This window comes from Pelobates fuscus, chromosome 3 (assembly GCF_036172605.1).
Source record: "Pelobates fuscus isolate aPelFus1 chromosome 3, aPelFus1.pri, whole genome shotgun sequence".
In the NCBI taxonomy this organism is placed as follows: Eukaryota; Metazoa; Chordata; class Amphibia; order Anura; family Pelobatidae; genus Pelobates; species Pelobates fuscus.
Genome location: NC_086319.1, coordinates 56,483,966 through 56,508,774, shown reverse-complemented (window position 1 = coordinate 56,508,774; position 24,809 = coordinate 56,483,966). Strand labels below are relative to the sequence as shown.

Here is a 24,809-nt window from a genome sequence, read left to right as displayed (position 1 = left end):
TTATAAACTGCAATAATTACATTGCAGGGTTAACTCCACCTCTAGTGGCTGTCTACTAGACAGCCACTAGAGGTCACTTCCTGATTTATAGCAAAGATTTTCTTTGCTAGAGCGTCGCTGGACGTCATCACGCTGTGTGAAGACCTCCAGCGTCGCTCATTTCCTCATAGGAAAGCATTGAAAATATTTTTCAATGCTTTCCTATGGGGAGCGCTAATGCGCATGCGCGGCATTGCTGCGCATGCGCATTAGGTCTCCTCGGACGGTGGGCGGGATCAGTCTCGCCCACCGGCCGACGGAGACAGTAGGAGGAGGAGACAGCGACGAGGGATATCGTCGCTGCCTCAGGTAAGTGACTGAAGGGGTTTTCACCCCTTCAGTAACCGGGGATTGGGTGGTGGGGAGGGAGAGGATTGTTTTCCTGGCACTGGAGTTTTCCTTTAAAGTAATTTCTTATGACTTCTATATGATTAGAGAGTACTGTTAGAGAGATCTAGTAGTTACAATTATAACCATTCTGTATGCTACAAAATGTATTTACTCTGTCTAATTCTATTCTGACCTGTTTATAAACCGATTTAGGAAATGGTTAAACCACTGGTCACCAATACAATTATGGTGAAATATTGGTTAATTTTTCTTGCTATTTAACAAGATATACAGTACATCTGCATTTACATTCGTACATTCCTAGAAACCCCTGAAAATTTGCAATAAATGAAAGTCACTGAAAACTATTTAAAAAGGTTATCTAAATCTATCGGGCAGCTATAAAACTTTCTTCTGTATACATTGGAATGTGTTAAAATACTATAGTTTTTTTTTTTTAGAAAAACATACGCACAGTTACACGGATAGTTAAATAGAGAAAACCACAACCTAATTTTCAATACGGTCAACTCTCTTTCATAAACATTGAAATCCGAAAAAAGAATGACGCAATGACATAAGGAAACGGTAGGCATTGCAGAATGAAATCTCAGATCATGGAATACAGTGGAGCTTTGGAAGCCAATGTAAAAGGACTTTGAAAAGACAGTCTTTGAAATCACGGTTTTATATCAAGAGAATGTTTTCCCTTACACTTTAAAGTTCTATTAATGTGTCAAACTATAAAAGCATCTGTAATTACTCACCTGGACGTTCCATTTTATCCTGTCTTCATTCACTACTGAGATTTCTAAGGAGTACAAATGAAGGTGTATCCTTGTCTGCTGCCATCCTTTTGGGGAATTCAATTACAGCTATAAAGACTATCAAAAGCAAAAAGATATAAAGCCCCAGAAATACACCGCTTCTATGTTAAAGACAGTAAAAGGGATTTATATGCCGGGTTTTATTTTATAATACTGAATATCACTAGATCAATGTTTATTCAATTATTTGTGCGCACACATAATTACATTAAACAATAACCTGCTTTCTTATATCTTGCAATTATATTATTAGTATTCCTAATTTATTCTATACATTTTATATCTTTGTATATATAACAAAATGAGATATATATACACACACACACACACACACACACACACACACACTAAGTCAATGATTAGCTGTGAGGAACACACAATTCACCTGGACTAATGAGAAAATCTATTTTTTTTTTTTAAATCAAAATTATTCAACCCCAATTGAAAATCAAGTTTCCAATGTACAGACTTTCAGCGGTTTGCAATGAACAAATCAATCAAAAGCAATTGAAATAGCTCAACAACGAATGCTCTCAGACAATCAGCGGCGACACTGCCTGGCAGCACTCTGCACTTTCTGAACTTAAAATTCTGAAAACGGATGCCACTTTGGGGGGAGTGGACATCGCCGGTCGAAAATGGTTTAACCCCTCGAGGTAAGAGTACCTACAGGGGCCTCCTGACACCAAAACAACTTTATTTAGATGAAGTTGTTTTTTCGTGGTTATTTTGATTCCTTCGTCTTTAGTTGCACTGGGTGTGGACAAATTCTGAAAAGGAAAAATTATAAAAAAAAAAAAAATTATTTTCCATTTTAAACATTTAATTACACTTACTGTTGTGTTGGGTATACATAGAGGGTATTAAAGGAACACTACAGGGTCAGGAACACACGTGTTTTTTCCTGACACTATAGTGTTAAAAAACATGCCAGCCCCCCTTAAATAACTAGAAAACTCACCTTATTTCCAGCTCCACATGGGTCCACCAGCACTGGCCCTGCTCCCAATTTGCCTTTTTGGCTGACATCAGAACTGATTATCTCAGGCAATCAAAATGCTCTGGCCAATCAGCATCTCCTCATAGAGATGCATTAAATCCGTGCAGAGTGTGGAGAGGCTGAACGTCAGTGCTTCACACTGTGCAGTACTGCCGTAGGAAGCACCTCTAGCAGCCATCTGAGGAGTGGCCTCTACAGCTGTTCCTAGGCAGCAATGTAAACTTTGCCTTTTTTCGAAAAGGAAGGGTTTACAGCAAAAAGCCTGCAGGGACAGACTATACTCGCTAGAATAAATACAATAAGCTGTAGTTGTTACTGCGATTAAATGAAAGCTCTGTCTTAAAAAAAACAATTTATACTATGTACTGGGACACTTAATGAGGAACCTTTAAATTACAGTGGAACAAAGACATAGAGCAAATTCTAGGTTTTGCTTTGGCACAGAAATTGGACAATTACCTCTGTCCTCAAGGGATTAAATGATTTAAAATCAATGTGCTTTAAATCAAATCCAGCCCGATATATATTAATTGTTGCTGACATTTAGCACCTGTATACCATCATCAGGAGGTTTGTGAGTGCCATCCGCTAGCCTCTGCGTAGTTTTATAGGATTCTATTTAAGTTCCAGTAGGTTCAGTCAGGGGAGATGAGTGGGGAAACATTAATGGTGTGTATCTAAAAACACACGGCTTTCTTCTCCAAGCTATGGTTTTAGGAGGTCATGTTAAGCAGTTATTAAGTCTAATTTTTTTTCTCTCTCTCTTTTTTTAACTCATCAGCAGACCTTGCCCACTGTATTTTTAATCTAACGATCCACTGGGGTGCTGAAAACATTGTAAAATGTCGTTTTGTTTCTGCTAAAGTGCACAAATCCCAGGTTTAAGTATGGCTATTGAAATTGAAGCACCATAGGAGAACGCCTGAATCGTCAAATGGAAAAATGTGGACCTGCTGATAAATGCTATACAAATGCATTCAGAGATAAACTGTATTACGGGTTGAAGTAAATATCACAGGTGGCAAGAAATACAACGTGTGAGAAAAAGACCCAGGATTCTGCTCATATATTTATATGTTGACTGGAACAAAAACGCCCCCTATACTTCTAAAAATACTCAAGACTTTTTATAAATGTTTGAACAGTCATGTGGTTCCATCAGCTTGACCCCAATCTAAATAAAAACTGCTTTTGCTCTCTTTATCCCATGAGATCAAGAAGGAAGACAAGGGAATTAAAATTATATTCTATCACATTTTAACTACGTAATGAATCCATCTTTGCAGTTTCTGATATAAAATTAATTATTCAAGCATCTGTCATAGGGATACTCCAGGCACCCAGACCACTTCTGCCCATTGGAGTGGTCTGGGTACCAACTCCTACCACCCTTAACCCTGCAAGTGTAATTATTGCAATTTTTATAAACTGCAATAACTACTTTGAAGGGTTAGTCCTCCTCTAGTGGTTGTCTATCAGACAGCCACTAGAGAGACTTCCGTGTTCTTATAACACGAAAAGTGTTTTAAACTACGCTGGATGTCCTCACGCTATGAGGACCTCCAGTGTCGCCGAAATTCCCAATATGAAAGCATTGTATAACCCCTTCAGCAACATGGGATGATGGGAGAGGGGCACTGTAGGGCCCTGCAGTGCCAGGAAAACATATGTTTTCCTGGCATTGGAGAGTCCCTTTAAGGGATGGCAGCAGCTATACTCGGCACTGATATATTGCTCCTGTCATGATGTTGAAATGGAGCGGGAGAAGCACAGTATCTCAAGGTGTACCTAACTACCTACCCCCTCAAACACACAAAGTGTCTTATTTGTAGTGTGTAATCTATTCATAGTTATTAAATTGTTTAAAAACGGTCAAAAAAGTATCAGCTTTTCTCTACCATGAACAGAAATATTCATTTCAGAAACAAATGTAGAGAGGAGCAAATAAAAGTAATGGGAAGATTGTGAAATCAGCTTAAATTAAAAAAAAAAAATGAGGATGCAAAGGAACCAACAGACAAAAAAACCTACAGATTTAATTGCACCGAAAGCAAAAAAAAAAAGACGCAAATCTGTCTGCAACATTCTGATAAATCTCCCCCAGTGTCTCAAGCCCAGTGCCATAATTATATCACTACCGTCGCCCTAAACATTGCGGCAATTTGGAGAGACATTATGTTTTTCAATGCTTTGTGTATTAAAAATACACAGTGCAGGGAAGCATTGTGTAAAATGAACATCGCAAAAGGATAACAAAGTGATATGGCTGAATGCCCTGTTGCCATGAAACTGCAATCAACACTTAAAGAGACACTCCACTGTGCAAATAATAATATTTTTTTTTTTTTTAAATCACTAAAAACAACTCGCAAAAGCTGCAGATCCATTGTCTGAAGCCTTTGCAAGCCCATGCAAATGTAATATATTATATCTGAGCGGTATGGGAAATAAAGCAGTTAACCATTTTGAATGAAATTGTGGAGCAATTCAGAAGTAGTTTCCATTGCAATGAGCAGTTTTGTTTTATTTATTTTATAGAAATGTTTAAGGTTTATGGAAAATATAGGATATAAAGCAAAAGAGCACATGAAAGACCGAGCAAGCAAAACAGTGATGACAAATTGTGTATTATGGGAAAAATATTTCTGTCAAAGGAGTTAGGACATATTCGCAACTTTGGATTTTGCCAAAATATATTTATATTCACCTCTAAAACGTCTCTCTTTTGCATATTATGCCAAGCAGGAGTTGGCAGTGATCTTAGCCAATCCCTGATCTTTCATGCAATGCCAAGGGGAGAATACAGATTATATGAGTGGGTATCATGTCACGTACAGATCAGATCACTTGTACATGCATGATTCACTTATTTTATGAACAACGTGAGCTGCAGACTCATAAACACGCAAGATTTGTAGTTTCTCAGGTGAAAAAAAAAATTATCTGTGCATGTGTCCAACAGCAAAACCACAATTATGTTCACCAGTCTTTCCACACATTTTCATTTGAGAGAATAAGGAAGAGCAGAAACCATATGTTGTTTATTTAATTCATTCTTGCAGCAAGCTTGCATAAAAAAATAAGAAATAAATCTGCATGCAGACTTGCATTATGCTTTGACAGATTTATGCTTACCCAATGCCTGGGGTATCCCTTTAATAATTAATGGCTTATTCAAATGAAACATACTTTCACGCATTTCGGATGAGGTTATAGGAGTGCAAATGCAAAATGTTTTTCTTTTCCCAAATCACACTGATGCTGTAATAATCCCTAAGGCAATGTTTTGATAGAAAAGCCAGGCGTTTTTATTTATATATTATTTTTGCAGAGCTCGTGACCCACGTCTGCACCATTTCCTGTGCAGTTCTAAAAAGCCAGAGTGGAGGTCAATTCAGTTAAGCAATCTAGTTTGCCACTCACAATGTAACAATCTTATTTGAAATCTTGGAAAGCTACTGATAATGCACAAATCTGCCTACTCATTTATGGACAGAAGAAAATATAAAGTCTACTTTTATTATCTGCAGATCATTAAATGAACACTATAGGCACCCAGACAACTTCAGCAGCTTATTGAAGTGGTCTGAGTGCAGTGTCCAAAGTGTCCCTTAAAATGCAATAATTATCTTTAAGGGTTAACTCCACCTCTATTGGCTGGCTAGCTGACCGCCATTAGAGGGACTTCAAAGTAGTTAGGGTGACTTTTGGTCGCCTGACGCTGGACATTCTCACGCTATGCATGACGACATCCAGCTTCACCCAAAACCCCACAGGAAAGCATTGTTTAATGCTTTCCTACGGGGGAAGTCTTAATGAGACATTGCGGCGCATGTGTATTAGGTCGCCCCCGTCGTCTGACGTCATCGGGGAGGAGCAGTAGCGGACCTGAGCCAACGTCTTTGTTTTCCTGGCACTATAATTTCCCTTTCATCTGGGTGTAGTTGCCCTTTAGTTTTAACTAGGGACAGACCGATAATCGGTTCTGACGATTATTAGAGCAGATACTCGTAATTTTTTTTTTATAAATCCGTATCAGTCTTGTAATTGATTGATATTACGGATAATTAACTCACATCTTCCAGTCACGGTCTTCTGCATCCAAAAACTCCAGCCATCAGTCAATGAGGCGTCGTGTTGAGACCTCACGTTACCTCTCGCTATGAGTACCCATACACGGAGCTAAGCTGAAGGCAACACAGTGAATAATCTACTGTAACGTACTTGGCTAGGTGCCTGAAAGTGAAGGGCCCCAGAGCAGCATTTGATTGGCGCAGTGTTGTGATTTGCTGCACATGCCCACTAGAATTCCAATACTTCCTAGGAAAAGTAATGGACTTCCTGAGATAATCAATATTGATGATCACGGCCAAGGGCGCAGGGCAACCACTGTGAGACCAATCCGCCATGGGCTATCAGATAAATTGCTTATTTTATGCTTGCAGGGGTACAGTAGTCTCAAGAGTTAGAAGGACACTCTAGTGTAAGGAATAAATGTATTTATTACCAGAGCAGATATGGGCATTGCTTTGATAATACCCAGTAAAAAGAGTCAAGAATCATTGAAAACACAAATTCTATAATAATATAGACACAAAGAGGGGAATAGATGGGGATTTGGAAAACTTGTTAAATATATAATAAACTTATAGCAATAATGTATATTTAACCTTAAAAACGCATATTAAAAAAAAAATTACGTACTCTTTGCAATTAATGTATATATTTTCTATGAAAAGCAGGAATTTCTAATATCGGAGAGCCTACACCAAGTAAAGATATCCTTGTCAAACTAAAATAGGATTAATGGGGAAACAAAGGGATGTTAAATCATTGTTAGTCAATACGAACTGTCTAAACAACTTCTAGGGAATAATGTTTAATCAATAAATCATTGGCAGACTATATCCTCAGCAGATGGTTGCCACCAGAGGGAAAGGAAGAAGATTATATATTTCTCATTTGTGTAAGTATTTTAAAGAGACACACTACTACCATAATTGTGACAATCTTATGCAATGATCACAGTGTTCAGTCTGAGGGGGCGAGGCCATGCACAGATCACAGTGTTCAGTCTGAGGGGGCGGGGCCATGCACAGATCACAGTGTTCAGTCTGAGGGGGCGGGGCCATGCACAGATCACAGTGTTCAGTCTGAGGGGGCGGGGCCATGCACAGATCACAGTGTTCAGTCTGAGGGGGCGGGGCCATGCACAGATCACAGTGTTCAGTCTGAGGGGGCGGGGCCATGCACAGATCACAGTGTTCAGTCTGAGGGGGCGGGGCCATGCACAGATCACTGTGTTCAGTCTGAGGGGGCGGGGCCATGCACAGATCACTGTGTTCAGTCTGAGGGGGCGGGGCCATGCACAGATCACTGTGTTCAGTCTGAGGGGGCGGGGCCATGCACAGATCACTGTGTTCAGTCTGAGGGGGCGGGGCCATGCACAGATCACTGTGTTCAGTCTGAGGGGGCGGGGCCATGCACAGATCACTGTGTTCAGTCTGAGGGGGCGGGGCCATGCACAGATCACTGTGTTCAGTCTGAGGGGGCGGGGCCATGCACAGATCACTGTGTTCAGTCTGAGGGGGCGGGGCCATGCACAGATCACTGTGTTCAGTCTGAGGGGGCGGGGCCATGCACAGATCACTGTGTTCAGTCTGAGGGGGCGGGGCCATGCACAGATCACTGTGTTCAGTCTGAGGGGGCGGGGCCATGCACAGATCACTTTCATCAGGAGATACTATGCCTAATGTAAGATCTGGCCCTAGTCACCACTTGGAAATAATAACTCTTAAATTATTAAGATTATAATTAAACTATTTCCACATAATGTTGAATTAACCATCCTATTCCCATCAAAACTCACCTCTAATCACTCCACTGCTCTCAACATCTAGATAATGCATTCCTTAACCCCATAAGGACCAAACTTCTGGAATAAAAGGGAATCATGACAAGTCACACATGTCATGTGTCCTTAAGGGGTTAAGCCGTTAAACAGTCATCCTTGAGTCTCACCTATTACGTTCTCATTTAGAGTGTAAACTTGTGCGCAGGAATTTCAAAACTTGCCACTGCTAGTTTACTTTCATCCGAGTTACTTAAAATGATTTAGGTGCAAATTACAGGAAAAAAAAAAATATTTTAAAAAAAACTTATATTTTAGTTATTGCGTAATAGCAATACAGACCACGTGGGAGTGACACACGATCGCACAAGGCCTCTTACATGTATATGAGAGATACTATGGTTCGACAATTTGTATTCCTTGACAATCCTAAGTTTTGCAATGCATTATTCCTTAGACCAGTGGTTCCCAAACTTTTAGGTCCAAGTCACCCTTAATATTTAAATATTTTTTCAAGGCACCCAAAGTCAAAGTTTCTAGTTTGTATATTTGTACAGCGCTGCGGCATTTACTGGCGCGATAGTGAAATGTATAGTGTTAATGTTTGAAAGGGGGCTTGTATATAGTTTTAGTGTTTTAATACAGGGGTGTGTTTGTATTTGATTGCAGGGGTGTGTCTGAATGTTCACTTTTAAATGCGGATGTACATTTGTGTGAAGTATTTGTGTTTGATTGAAGGGGTGTGTTTGTATATCCTTTTGAAGTGTGAATGCAGTAGTGGGTGTGTAGGTAATATTTGTGTTAGCTTGCAGGAGTGTGTTTGTATGTTGTGCTGGTGTTTGACTGCTTGGATGTATGCACATAAATACACCAACACATACACAAAAATTCATATAGACACCGACACATGTATACACTGACATACACACACGCACCCTGACACACACAAACATTGATACATGCACACACCATGACCCAGATACACACCAACATAAAAACACACACCCTGACACAAATGCACATCCTGACACACACACTCACAGAAGCACACTGACATTTACACACTCATATACACACACGTGATTTTTTTTATATCTCCAGCCACCCTCTTGTTAGCTTACCTTGTATGTCCAGGAGGGTGGCTTGAAGTTCTGCTGGCTGGTAGGAGTGACGAGCCTGGAGCAGCTCTTGGAGTGCTCCTCTCCCCTCATGCTGCGGCTGCCTCCTCTCCCTCCTGTCTCCCTGCATGACGCTGGAAGGAAGTGACAGGCTGTCACTTCCTCCCAGCTGGCAGGCACTACAGGGGCCTTGTCGTGGTCTTAAAGGACCGCGACACCCGACTGGGCCCCTGTTCAGCAGTTATATTTCCTTGGTGCTATAATCATAGCACTGGGGGAACATTCCGCAGCATCCCTGTGTGCCTGAGGCGCTGTGGCACACAGTTTGGGATCCGCTGACAATCCTACATTATCATTGTTAGTCAGAATATCTGAACCCAATCTGTAAGTAATATTTGGGGTAAACTGGATGCAGGGCAGAGACAAGATGTAGGCAGTCACATTAACACCTATATGTCACAGGTGAAAGTAACCATGTGTCACTAAGATTCTCAGAGTGCAACTGCATCAATCTTGCATGTAGAATTGGGACTTGGGTGGGACTGATGTTTAATTTTAGCATATACCCACTGCATGCCATCAATACATTAGCTAAATGACACAATGAGGTCCTATCACTCAATTCAACAGTGACAATCATCTTGTTTTTATGGTAATTTGTTAATAATTCTAATCATGTTCCGGTAGGAATAAAAAGACTAAGAATATAAACAGTTCACACATTTACAGGAGCGTTACTTTACAATCCAAAGCCTATTTACCCTCCAGAGTCATAAACAATAAGATGCAGTTTGAAGTGTTTATGAATTATAGATAAGAGTCACCTCATAATATCCCAAAATAGACTAGAGATACAGTGGAGATGTCTGTCATTTCCCATGAAACATTTTAATTTGCCAATTATACATGAGGACACTTAAAGAGATCAATAATAAAAAAGACTTACAGAGAGCCATCATATAGAGAATTGTATGTTATCAGATAAATAAGATTTACACTAGAGAACAGCCTCAGGCCTCGTTTCACACATTAAAGGACCACTGTAGTGTTAGTGTTGCAAAGCTGTATTTTAACACCATAATGTCCCTCTGCACTCCCCTGCAGCGGCAAATCTAGGGTTAAAACCCCTTTTTACACTTGCCGGATTTCCTTCGGCGCTGGGTCAGGCTCTGCCCATGCTCCACTCCCGACTACATCAGCCAACGGGGGAGACCTAATGCGCATGCATTACCATTTCCACTCACAAAAGCATTAAATCAATGCTTTCCAATGGGGAAAAAGAAAAATCTGAAGTTGGAGGTCCTCATGCAAAGCATGAGGATGTCCCGCTTCAGATACCAGACCAGAGAACTGCATTGTTTGCATTGCAGCTCTAAGTGCAAAAGAGACCCAGCACCCAGACCACTTAAATAAGCTGAGATGAAGTGGTCTGGATGCCTACAGCGTCCCTTTCAATATTCATGTGTTCTCAAAAATATCAAATATTACCCATGTCACTGAAACAGTTTGTATGGTTTAAAAGCTTTTTCAATTAAATTGGGATTGTCCTACCAAAATCAGAAATGTTGGGAGGCAGGGCCCAATGATAACTTTCAATCCTCCTTAAGAGTTTATATAATTTAGAGGAAAACGAACATTAAAGAAGAAACGAACATAATGAGAAGCATTATAGGAACACAGCCTAACCAACCTGTGCAAATATTGAAAGTCTTACAGAGGAAGTGCCTCTACTAGTGGTCAGTCTGACAAACCCTAAGGCGTGTTCTCAAACAAATGTAAACATTGCTGTTCCGGCACCGTTTTACATTGTCCATGGGGCAGCATCTATGCACCACAACCACTCAATTACATTTTTGTATTTTTTGGTGCTTAGAGTTTCCCCAAGTATTAACATGGATGGCTGGCAAACCCTTTAGTAAATTATTCCTTTGGAAAGGGCTTCCCTAAATCATGAGAACAAACGCCCCAAATTCAAAGTGCTCGTCAAGGCCCTGCAATTCCTACTTATAGATCTCTGCTGTGCAGAACTAATAATTATGTGAAAAGGAAGTTGGATATGACCCATTATCATTAAATGCTGCCATTTCCCCCTACTAAGAGGCAAATAATTGTTTTAACGCTAATCTAAGGAGGAACCAAATACATTTCCATTTATTCTTTCACATTTACATTTTTTTCTTTTTTTTTTTTTTAAGATATTTTATATCAAAGTTGAAATAAATAAAATACTATAGTGAGCTCCAGGAAGGGCTCAGACTTTGACTAACACTAGAACAATAGTATTTATTATTTTTCTCAAACATCCCTTATTGCACAGTGTGTCTAATTTATAATTTCTTATCGCCTACTCTGTTAATTGACTGCTAGAGCCCAAATTAGCCTCCTGTGTGCTATTAAAGTTTAATTAACAAAGCAGGAGATAAGAACTTCTAAAGTTAACACAATGGGGGAGATTAATCAAGGTATCTCCAACACTTTTCCGGCAGATGTTTGGTGTAATTTATTAAATCTATCAGATTTTTGTCATCTGTTGCTTTGTCATGCCCACACAGTAATTTTTTAATATGTCCTTTTTTACACACACACACACACACACACACTAATTACGTGATTTAACACGTAAATGGCAGAAAAATAAACAGTAACACTGCACAGGCAAGACCTATACACCAAAAACCACTTAATTAAGCTAAAGTTGCTTTGATGTTTATAGAATCCCTTTAACTCTAGTTTTACCAGAAATGCCAAAAATGTTTAGGAAACATTAGTTGGGCATATTCTTCTTCTTATTATTATTATAATTGCTCGACCTCCCTATTTATGGTACCGGTTAGGGTGTGTGTGTGTTCTATGTGTATGAACACACTATACGGGAAGGTCCATAAAATGTTGACCATTCTATTTGAATTCATGTGTGTGGTCTTCATTTTAAGTCAATACTTTTAGCAAACAAGAAGCCTTCACTGAGATGTTACTATCCTATTCCAATGACTCATTCAATTATTTCATCAACATCAAAATAACCTCTGTGAAGATATTTATTTTCAAAGCCTCACCTGGTTTCAGGCATGGGATCTTTACCTAATTTGAGCTCAATCCCTTTAAAAATAACATTTAATCTTTTGCATTGCTTCAAAGACTCACTTGCATCATAACACAGACTGATGCAATCAGGATCTATCTTATCTGTAGATCTTCTTCTATCGGGGTCTTTAGAACATTTACTGTTTCAGCCCACTGTGCCTGGAATGTCGCCCATCACTCAAAACAATTACTGTCTTGTCTCCCCCTGCAGAAACTATGCTTCCACATACACAGAAATGCCATGTAACACATGAAGTTGTGTTCTGGATCAAAACTAGGGGGAAAAAAATTTAATCTATAAAAAAAAAAAAAAATTGAATAAATGTTTGAGAAAAAAAACCCTCCTCACACTAGAAATGTCATCGGACTTTTTTTTTAGAATTTGAAATAGAAGGTTATATATTATAGTCTGTGAGCATTTCATAAAGCATACATATCAGTAAAAACTATATTTCAATCCAACTGCAAGGCTCTATCAAGGTACCCAAGGTACGTTAAGAGACAGTATTAAGGCACACCGGTCCTCGATTAAGATTTCCTCCTTGAAAAGAGTGATTGATCGTTCAAAAGTCCTCTTACAAACAGAACCTTTTTTATTCAGAAACCAGACACTATAGACCCAAGAGGTTTAAACAAAAAAAGTTTTGCCCCCTTTCTTCAATGAGTCAAAAATATTGATGTCTGAAATGTAATAGCATAATTTGAGTAACAGAAGTTAAAGGGACGCTATAGTCACCTGAACAACTTCAGCTTAATGAGGTTGTTCAGGTGAGAACTATAGCTCCCTGCAGCCTTTTTCTGAGAAAATACAGTGTTTACATTGAAAGCTAGGAAGACCTCCAGTTGCAGTCACTCAGAGTGAACCAGAGGGACTTCGGATATGCCTTCATCCACTCAGATCTGCTGTCAGCAGAGCACAGGGCAGCACTGTGCACAGCATCCTGTGATTCAGTATCTCCTCCCTCTGCATGCAGACACTGAACTTTCCTCATAGAGATTCATTGATTCAATGAATCTCTATGAGGAGATGCTGATTGGCCAGGGCTGTGTTTGAATCATGCTGGCTCTGTCCCTGATCTGCCTCTTTGTCAGTCTCAGCCAATCCTATGGGGAAGCACTGTGATTGGATCAGGCTACCACATGTCAGCAGACTGCTTGTTTTTCTGAGTAACAGCATGCAGATTTACAGCTTCAGGCTTGAATACAGTAAGATTTTTACTATATTTATGGAGGCATGAGGGGCGCAGGGGGGCTAGATGGTGGTGTTAACACTATAGGGTCAGGAATACATGTTTGTGTTCCTGATCCTATAGTGATCCTTTAATACTATTGATTTGAGCTTTCACTCTGCATATCTGTTTCTGGTCCAGGGCAAGCTCCCTTTATAATTTACCTTATAGTGGATTTCAGAAGAACGCATACACCCAGCACCTTATAGATTAGAATAGGCATAGTTGGGTGATTTTTACTTTAATCTCATGTTTTAGCCAGGTACTAACAAAATTATGGAGTACATCTATCATTTTAGTCTGACACCAACCTTATAATTGGATAGCACTTAGTATACACATTGGTAGAGTGGCCACAGGGTTTTTTTTTTTGTCCAGCCAACCCAGACATTTTGGCATGCTTAAGTCAATGGCCCGCACATAGGGAAGTACACTTTGAGAGCCTAGTAGCCCGCTCCTCTTCAATCTTTTTACTCTAGTTTGTCAGATCGCTAGAAACCTGAATTAATCTGAATATAATGAATTGCCCTTCGTTTATAGATCGTGTGTAAGGTTTGGGTCTGTAACGGTTTCCTTGCTGGTGGACACATATAGTACATCACAGTTGTGACGCATTTCGTAGTATAATTATTTTTTTGGGTTATTATAGCAATCCGTTCTAATTTCAGGAGGCGGTTACTTCCGGGATTAACCGAGCCGCACTCATTTGGGCAACACGCCGAATTAGTGGTTTGACACAGATATGTGAGTAATGCTTTATTTCATTTTGTATGTGTGTGTGTTTACATGCATGCAACTTGTCCTGAAGAAAGCATAGCCTAACTGAAACGTTGACAATAAAAATTTTTTTAAAAAAATTAAGTGCTGTGTTTGATTTCAAAGTCCTATGAATGCCGTTTGTTTATTAAGTGGATAATATGCTTAACGTTGCACCGGGCACTAAAATGTGAAAAGTCTTCGAGTGATAGATCTAGATTATACACAGTCACATATGTATATGAAGTTCTTGTGCTTGCTGAAAACATCCAAAATGTGCAGCTTCCTGCATTGACCTCTAACCAAACTCGGAAGTAGTTGACACAAATCAGCCGATCCCAGCTTTCCTATTGTTTCCAGCGGGAGAGATGCATAGCCCAGCAGGCTAAGGATATCTTGTTCACTAGCAGTTCCATTCAATATAATAAACTCTTAGAGTAGGTTAAAATACTCAGAGTAGTAGATGGAAACTTAGCTTCCTCCTACAACGCCTGAGAGAGAGGGTGGACATAGAAAGGATTTTCTCAAATCAGAACAATTTTAAGACACTGTGTGCAGAAATATAGTAACAGGGGACCTATTTACTCCTATTCAAGGAGCAGAGATTATCACAGTGTATGTTGTGTCTCCTAAAGTACATTATATGCAAATAAAATTGAACTGTTCAGAATGACTGGTTATTTCCATGCTGACAAAGATAAAAAGCCTTTTGAATGACATTTTTCTTTGATTTAAAGTAGAATTTGCCACTATATTTGCATTTAAAATAGCAGACCCAAGGGCATTGCTAAGTGTTTGATTCCCCTCCTCCCACCCCCAAAAAAAGTGTATGTTAAAATTTGAGAACATATGAATACAATACAGAATAAAAAAAATAAAAAAAAATTTAAAAAAAAAAAAGAATAGAAATTTTAAAGAGAACAGGTAACCACAACATGCATTTTAAGTGAATAATAAATACATAGTTTTTGATACGGTGGCGATTCTAGGTAATACACAGGGGTGGGGATAGGAAGATTCAGTTAAAACTGTGGGGGCACTGATAATTTCCACCAATAAAATCATGTCAGTTTTCACAGGGGTGATAACGGCTGTAGTAGGTGGAGTAGAGGAATAGGTGCTATAGCAGGGTGCAGGAGGTAATGGGACTGTGGTAGGTATAGGGGGATAGAGGCTGTAGTGAGAGGAACGGGTAATAAAGGCTCTAATTTGAATCTATAGAGTCTAATTTTACCCCCATACACCTATATCCAAAGGGCATTTATATGATATTTAGTCCACTAGCTGCAGTTTATCTCAATAGATCTGATTATTATCTGCTGAACATGCCAATAACAACCATACCACGTCCTGGTGTGCCCACTCTATCTTACTTTGTAAAAGTATTTCCTTTTGAGAACTGCACTTTTATTAAACTCATATACGCTCTCAGCTGTCAGATAGCCAGTAGGGTTTGCTTCTTCATCCCAACTATCGAGCATGCGCCCTGCCTCCCAGTGATGAAGAAGCTCTGGATTGGCCAGGAGATCACCAGTACTGATATTTATCAGGAGAGGAATTAAAACTATGTGGACACCATCTCACCACTGCAGTAGATGCAAGTTATCCCTTATTTTAAAATTTATTGGAATTGGGGAGGAGGAAGTGGGCCCAATGGACTCAACCAGCAATCCATAATGTAAAATATATATATACATATATATTTTTTTTTATTTATTTATTTTAAAACACTGAAGTGTCCCTGTATATGTTTATATGAATCATGCGGTGTCTCATTTTAAAAACAGACAAAACATGTTATTTTGTAGTTAAACTAAGTACACGTGTCAGATTGCATGGTTTGATGGCAGGTAAAAATAAAACACACTTCATATTAAGACATCGGGCATAAAAGGAGCGCAAAAAAGAGCAGCATAGGCTGGAGATCATGAATGTTCAAAAATTAAACACAGGACCAAGACCAAAGGTTCATAGCTAAATACAACATTGGTAAAAGGTTTACTATAGATTTTCACACACCCAAACATCTGAGTCCCTTGAATCGGGATGCAGAGGGGCAAGGTAAAAGTGTGAGGGTCAGTGATGTAACTCACATCATTGCCTCTGCCCAAAGGGGGCACACCAACCTGGAATGGGGGCCAGGTCCACCAAAAAACTGGCAGGTTAGAATGGCTGGAATGGACATCTGGCTGCCTGCCAACCACACAAGCCAGCTCACTGAAGACAGGGAGCAATTGTTTCACTGCACTTAGCAAGGCGTGTTTAAAGCTATCCCTGATATGCTTTTTAGGGACAGTTTCCTGGTGACACTGGAAGCGGTAAACCGGGGAACAAACCCTGGGATGGTGAGACAGGACCCTAAAATCATGACTGATCTGCTGAAAGCAGGATGATTAGGAGGTCTGGATTTTGAAGTACACAAAACCCATATGTCTAAACAGATCACTGATGGCAAAAATTCTCTGACTAAATTTATATAAAGCTCTGTAGGACTTAATGACTAAAACCTAAAAGAGAACTGAAAACCAAATTGTAACATTCATACTAAAATAACCAAAACTGTGACTATTGCAAGATGGAGAACTCTACTAAACCAATTATTGTTCAATACATGTTGTAATTATGTTTTCAGATGAATACAAATAAGTACTAAGTGAATAAACCTCTTTAAATGCATTTCTTGAATGCATCCAAAACATTCAAATTGGATCCTATGAATATTTGTCTAGCTGCTAAATTCTGTGAATATTTGTCAAGCCCTTAAGTACAACAACTGCTTTAAAATTGGACAATAAGACAGCTGTCATCATCTAACACACTGAACAATCCGCGTCAACGAAGAGTATTTATTGCTTGCATCCACCATGCTTGGTTTGAATGGGTTTAGTCACTTAGTTCATTAAAGCAGAAGATTTGACACATTAGTCTTGATTGCAGGGCTGCATAAAGAGCATATATATATATATATTCATTTGCAGAGGAAGGGATTCCAAACAATTACAGCAGCAATGTTTGGCATACAGTATATACATAGGTCTTCCAAGTTGTTATATATACACACACACACACACATTCACAAGCAGGCTGGAGCCCAGTTCAGAACATATGGATATACAGATTTAGAACGACAGAAATATTGTTTATACAGAGAGAAATCTGGTATTCGGCTTGGAGACAAGTATTACTGTATTTCTTTTTTTAAAAGTAGTTTAAGAAACGCTAAGCTATCCAAAGGACGACCGGAAACACAACTATGCTATAGACCAGTGATGGCAAACCTTTTTGAGCCAGAGTGCCCAAACCGCAATACATGCCAACTTTTTTTTCCTTAAAGTGCCAACACATACTGCTGAATACACGTGCGCACACACACACACACACACACACACAGACTGCTGAATACACGTGCGCACACACACACACACACAGACTGCTGAATACACGTGCGCACACACACACACAGACTGCTGAATACACACACATACTGCATTGAGGGGTGTAGTGTTTGTGTGAGGTGCTGTGTGTCTGAGGGTTACGGTGTGTGTGTAGTGTGTGTGGGGGTGCTGTGTGTGTGGGGGGGTGCTGTGTGTGTGTGTGGGGGGGGTGCTGTGTGTGTGTGTGGGGGGGGGTGCTGTGTATGTGTGTGTGGGGGGGGGTGCTGTGTGTGTCTGTGGGGGGGGGTGCTGTGTGTGTCTGTGGGGGGGGGTGCTGTGTGTGTCTGTGGGGGGGGGTGCTGTGTGTGTCTGTGGGGGGGGGGGTGCTGTGTGTGTCTGTGGGGGGTGCTGTGTGTGTCTGTGGGGGGTGCTGTGTGTGTCTGTGGGGGGTGCTGTGTGTGTCTGTGGGGGGTAGGGGTACTGTGTGTGTGGGGGGTAGGGGTACTGTGTGTGTGGGGGGGGTAGGGGTACTGCTGGGGAGGGTAGGGGTACTGCGTGTGTGGAGGGGTAGGGGTACTGCTGGGGAGGGTAGGGGTACTGCGTGTGTGGAGGGGTAGGGGTACTGCGTGTGTGGAGGGGTAGGGGTACTGCGTGTGTGGAGGGGTAGGGGTACTGCGTGTGTGGAGGGGTAGGGGTACTGCGTGTGTGGAGGGGTAGGGGTACTGCGTGTGTGGAGGGGTAGGGGTACTGCGTGTGTGGAGGGGTAGGGGTACTGCGTGTGTGGAGGGGTAGGGGTACTGCGTGTGTGGAGGGGTAGGGGTACTGCGTGTGTGGAGGGGTAGGGGTACTGCGTGTGTGGAGGGGTAGGGGTACTGCGTGTGTGGAGGGGTAGGGGTACTGCGTGTGTGGAGGGGTAGGGGTACTGCGTGTGTGGAGGGGTAGGGGTACTGCGTGTGTGGAGGGGTAGGGGTACTGCGTGTGTGGAGGGGTAGGGGTACTGCGTGTGTGGAGGGGTAGGGGTACTGCGTGTGTGGAGGGGTAGGGGTACTGCGTGTGTGGAGGGGTAGGGGTACTGCGTGTGTGGAGGGGTAGGGGTACTGCGTGTGTGGAGGGGTAGGGGTACTGCGTGTGTGGAGGGGTAGGGGTACTGCGTGTGTGGAGGGGTAGGGGTACTGCGTGTGTGGAGGGGTAGGGGTACTGCGTGTGTGGAGGGGTAGGGGTACTGCGTGTGGGGAGGGGTAGGGGTACTGCGTGTGGGGAGGGGTAGGGGTACTGCGTGTGGGGAGGGGTAGGGGTACTGCGTGTGGGGAGGGGTAGGGGTACTGCGTGTGGGGAGGGGTAGGGGTACTGCGTGTGGGGAGGGGTAGGGGTACTGCGTGTGGGGGGGTAGGGGTACTGCGTGTGGGGGGGTAGGGGTACTGCGTGTGGGGGTGTAGGGGTACTGCGTGTGGGGGTGTAGGGGTACTGCGTGTGGGGGTGTAGGGGTACTGCGTGTGGGGGTGTAGGGGTACTGCGTGTGGGGGTGTAGGGGTACTGCGTGTGGGGGTGTAGGGGTACTGCGTGTGGGGGTGTAGGGGTACTGCGTGTGGGGGAGTAGGGGTACTGCTGGGGGGTAGGGGAACTGCTGGGGGGTAGGGGTACTGTGTGTGTGGGGGGTAGGTGTACTGCTGGGGGGTAGGGGTACTCTGTGTGTGGGGGGGTAGGGGTACTGCTGGGGGTAGGGGTACTGTGTGTGGGGGGGTAGGGATTCTGTTTGTGTGGGGGTAGGGGTAATGCTGTGGGGGTAAACAGGTTTAAAAAAAAAAAAAGGGATATTAAATTAGTATTCCCTGGTGGTAAGTACTGCTTCTGGGTCGGGAGGCAGGGGGAGGGATCTATGAAGCAGCTCTCCTGTCCTCCCGTGCGATGCTGTTTGGAGCGTTGCCATGGTAACGCGCGGTAACGCTCCACACAGCTTGCTCGCGGGAGGACAGGGGAGCTGCTTCATTGATCCCTCCCCCTGCCTCCCGACCCGGAAGCAGAGTAGGCGCCTGCCGTTTCGGGCAGGCAGGTGCCTACTCTGCATTAATGGCGATCCTATGGCCGCGTGCCCTCAGAAAGGGCTTGACGTGCCACCTGTGGCACGCGTGCCATAGGATCGCCATCACTGCTATAGACCTACCCCATGCTCCATTGTCTTTTTACAAGCTTAGGACCTCACTCTAAAACTTTCTTGTATGGAATTTACAGCCTTGAGAAGACTCGATTTTCTCTCCTCCCCCCCCCCCCCCGTATTTAGATTAATTTTTTTAGTTTTTCCCAAACGTCATACACTAAGCATATGAAATATCAATACAATACATTATATTTAGTAGTGTGTGTGGAACTGCACTCACTCCTATAAACCTGAGCCAGGGTGCTTGCTGAACCGGAATCAAACACCAGATTTGCAAAAATTCATATAAAATAATAAAGGTCCAGGCACTCCTTGGTTCAAGACAGGTACTTTATTAAGAATCACAGCAGCAACGTTTCGACCCCAAAAGCTTGACAAAGACCTTTTGGGGTTGAAACGTTGCTGCTGTGGTTCTTAATAAAGTACCTGTCTTGAACCAAGGAGTGCCTGGACCTTTATTATTTTACAATACATTATATGTCTATATAAAAACACATGTATATAAAATCAAGTGACAAGTGTCAGTCAATGCTAGTCGTGACCTTATTATCAATGCGTGGGCTTAGCATATTCCTTATGGGATATTTATCTAATTCAGCATTCGGTTGCAGTTCCATTCATCAAAGAGACTAGGAGAAAGTACCATCATAAGTCCCTAATGGCAATTGCTGGACATATAAATCATGTCCAATATAATAGAAAATAAAAATGTAATTAAAGGACCACTATAGGCACCCAGACCACTTCAGCTCAATGAAGTGGTCTGGGTGCCAGGTCCCTCTAGTTTTAACCCTGCAGCTGAAAACATAGCAGTTTCAGAGAAATTGCTATGTTTACACCGAGGGTTAATCAAGCCTCTAGTGGCTGTCTCACTGACAGCCAATAGAGGCCGCTTCCGCGATTCTCAGACGCTGACGTCCATAGGAAAGCATTGAGTAATGCTTTCATATGGGTGATTTGAATGCGCTCGTGGCTCTTGCTGCGCATTCACATTTGGATCTGACGTTGGCAGGAGGAGGAAAAGTCACCAGCGCCGAGAGACTGGCACTGGAGAAAGGCAAGTGGCTGAAGGGGTTTTAACCCCTTCAGTCTAGCGGGAGGGGGGGACCTAAAGACTACATAGTGCCATGAAAACGAGTTTGTTTTCCTGGCACTATAGTGGTCCTTTAAAATTTTCTATGACCTTCTGCATGGCATAGGTAAATCATAACAAAAATTACATGTTACATGAAACTAAATAATTATTTTCTCTACTGAATTATTTGTAACCTCTGGGGGTATAAATTATTACAATAGTTTTATCTTATTCTATTAAAACTGGTTATTAACACTATGAATTAAACTTTTTCAAAGGTTGCTTATTCATCCTTAGAAAACCCTTTCTCCCATGGGTTATCAAAGTACCGAACAGATGAATATGTGGTGATTACTCTAACATCATAACAGGAACAGAAAATGGGGGTCTTGCCAAATGATTGCTCAGGCCAGGCACAGAGTAAAGTTGCAGACAGACAAGCACATGGAATAAATGGCCTGAATGAACACTAGAAATCACAGAACTAACCTGGGTGGTGCTGGGATCTAATATTTCACATACCTCCTGTCCTAAAGCATAACACAGGCCTTGACGTTCCTGTAGCTCATAACTAGGCAAATCTTCCCTTAGCAGGCTTCCTCTGCAACGTGAACCCATTGTCTGTCAGTTTAACAGATGCACATTACTCACTAAAGCAAATGCTATTTTTTGACTCCTGCTTGTTCAATCATGTTATTGTTAGATCTCTTCAAAAATGTTTCAGAGTGTGAGTGCACCCTTGTATTTTTGGACGCATTAGCTGAGACTTGATCAGGGTTATTTACCAACGTGAAAATTGTCAGGAAATCAAATTGTAACCGTGAATATCTGTGGTCCTATACCAATGCAAAAATTAAGTCTCTGGTTCGTCCTAGATTATCTTTTGTTATAAATGAATTAAAATATAGTTGGTCTATTTTTGTACCATGCTTCCACTACTTACTTTGCTATATACTTTGGACTTGTATAATTTATTAGCTAAATAACTTTATACTCAATTAAATGTTACAATGTGGATATAACACAAATATTTGACAAATGTTGGCATAAAGATGAATTGGAGAGGGCACTGTTTTAAACAGGTTTTAATAACTATCCCTTTTGACCAAACACAATAAAACAAATATTAAACCTTAATGAGGCTCTTTCACTGAAATTCCAACAAAGTCAACATATATCATAAGACATACGAGGGACTACTTTAATGACGGGCCAAGTCCAAGTTGATAAAAGTTGGCAAATGCTCACCTTTGTCAACCCTAACAGCAATACCTTGTGACAGCTGTGTAAAGATGCATATTCTTACATTTCACTCAAGAGGTTTTCTATAGGATCACACAGTTTTGCAGGATCTTTACTAGAACTCAATGTTGCACTCCCACATATATTCAAGAGTAAACCAGTGATCTGGACTCCAGGCTGATGAAGCACCAACAAGATGGCGGCTCCTGAAAAGTTGAGCATTAGGTAAAAATATTTACCTTTAGCTACACCTCAGGGCTGCCGCACATAAAGTAGAGATGTCACCTTTAAGGGTCTTCGTAAAATAAACAAAGAATGCATGTTAGTGTGAAAGACAGGAGTGCCATGATATTAAATAAGATAAATACAGTTTCACTGGAGGCCCTAATAGAATATAGATAGACATAAATATTTAAAATTCCAATGGTTACAGGGGACACCAGCTAAAATGACACAATGGAAATGCTGACTGTTTTGATTTGGTGACACGCCTGGCAAAGCATTGGTGCAGGTGATTTCATGCGCTCAATATAAAATACTTAAGTCCTTATGCCTACAACCATCTCAAAACTAACACCTCCATTATAGGAGACCTGGTTTGAAATCGCCAACATTGTATTAATCAATGTAGTGAAGCACACTTCAAGAACATACAAATGGCAACAGTAATCCTATTGTTCATATGGGATCTATAAGGGACAGTCAGATGTATCCGAAGTGGCAATCAGTGAAACTTGAATGACTATCGAGCGTGACGTGCCATAATATCAGATAACCTGTCAAGACTAGGCACAATATCAGTGCACTTTCAAAGAGCAGGGAGAGTCCCACTAAGGAATGGATGGTTATTTTGAATCTTGAGGAAATAACACAAGTTGGCATTTTTCAAGTAGATACTGGATTCCTGCAGAATAAAGATTCACGGTGTTATAACAAGAAAGCAATGGAACTTATTGATTACATGACATATAAAACCAGCAGGGTTATCCACACACAAAAAAAAAGGTTAATATTCTGGAATTCAACATACATTTCAAAACAGCCTACCTGAAGAATATTTCAAGGTAGACAATTCTAGCCCTAAATGTAAAATTCAATTTCATGACAATATAGATTGTATTGAATATTCCAGTGACAGTACGGAATCTTGAACCAAGACCGTATGAGATGTCCCATGTAATCCCAATACTTATGAATGGCAAACCTATTCCCACATGTAATGTAGTGTGTGTTAGAGTCAATAAGATAATTATCCACCCAGCACATTCTGAACGTCAGCCAACTGAGTCAAGCAAGAACCTAGGCACTTACTCAGTAAAAAATACTATGGAAACTGCAAGGTAATGTATTCCTCCCCTCCCCTCAATATGATATATACACACACCAGCAAATATACAAGAAGACTCTTAGAAGAATATACATGTGAGAACAATGTAAACAAGATGTGCATGAAAACCAATGCAAGTTCACCATTATAATTACAGCTAAAAGGGACAACCATTCCCTGTGTTAGGTTACTGTAGTGCACATTCTTTTTTTGTTTTGTTTAAATAACCTGCATGGACTTGTCAGATAAAGAGACACCAATGTACAAAACTTGTGACTCAATGGCCAGGGGCTTGCAATCTAAGGACACTCACAGCTTGCAATATAATTATAACGTGATAATCTGATATGAAAACCATGCACACTGCCATCAATGAAGCTTCCTGGCACAGATGGCAGCAACCAGTGGGTGAAAGGATAATACCCACACACTATTTACTGAATTCATTATTCCACACATTAAAAGCCTGCTTTCCCATGAGATACAGTGTATATAACTGGAAATGATGGCCAATAAATGCTCCCCCCCTACACACACCCATATGATTGCAGTAAAATCAAGGCAACAGCAGGGTTTATTTTAGAACTTGCAATGTGTGGCTGTCAAGTGGTGGATATAAAGCCAGGCAGGCAGTGTGATCACAGGCTGTGTGTGGAGAATCATGGAGTAGACACAAAGTATCAGTGGATCCTCAGCCCTGCAGGGCTCATTGCTGGCTTACCCTAGCCTTGGTCCTTTGGTGCCTCTCAGGGTCTGAGTAGGTCCTGTCCACAGCTATTCCAGTGTCACTTCCTGGCATTTTCCAGCTCCCCCAAAAAATAACAGGTATAGAAAAGAACAAAATGAAATAAATAAATTAAAAAAATAAATCACACGGTGACAGCCCCCAGGGAAGGGATCCCAGGCACAATAGGCGCTTAATGCAGCGAGTCTTCCTGCAGAGAGCTCATAGTGAGTGCTGAGTGAGCGCTGCCCTGCTCTCCAAATCTGACAGTCCAATGACTGCTGCACACAGCCCAGCACTCTCCCGGGCTCCTTACTGAGGCTGTGTATCTGGGAGGGTGTCTGATGGTGTGTGAGTGTATTCGGGTGGAACCTTACATAGTCCCGCCCCCCCCCTCTCTACATACTCAGCACACCCGTTCACTGCCAGGCAGGCAGGCTGTATAGCTATGAACCTATTTCCCCCCAGGCAATAAAAGAGTGCATTCCTATTTCTTAGAGTAAGATAAGGGAAATTTGATATTCATTGTGTACACCAAAACTAACCCGAGAGCCATTCAAAGGAAGGGTGTAACAAATAACACTGGTAGCCCATGAAAATAATATAGGGGAATTTCAAAATCTGTAAAATAGAAATATAGTAAATGTCACAGGGGATTTCTGGAAACAAATGCAAACT

At 41.4% G+C, this 24,809-nt stretch overlaps 1 protein-coding gene across 1 annotated transcript in view; it reads right to left on the bottom strand.

The window, feature by feature from the left end:
* TMCC3 (transmembrane and coiled-coil domain family 3) overlaps positions 1-24,470 on the bottom strand; it is a 74,532-nt gene extending 50,062 nt beyond the window's left edge. The window contains exon 1 of the mRNA XM_063447096.1: positions 24,129-24,470. Coding sequence (XP_063303166.1) covers positions 24,129-24,206 — 78 coding nt within the window. The 5' untranslated portion in view covers positions 24,207-24,470. The remainder of the gene's footprint in view (positions 1-24,128) is intronic.
* Between the last annotated feature and the right edge of the window lie 339 nt (positions 24,471-24,809).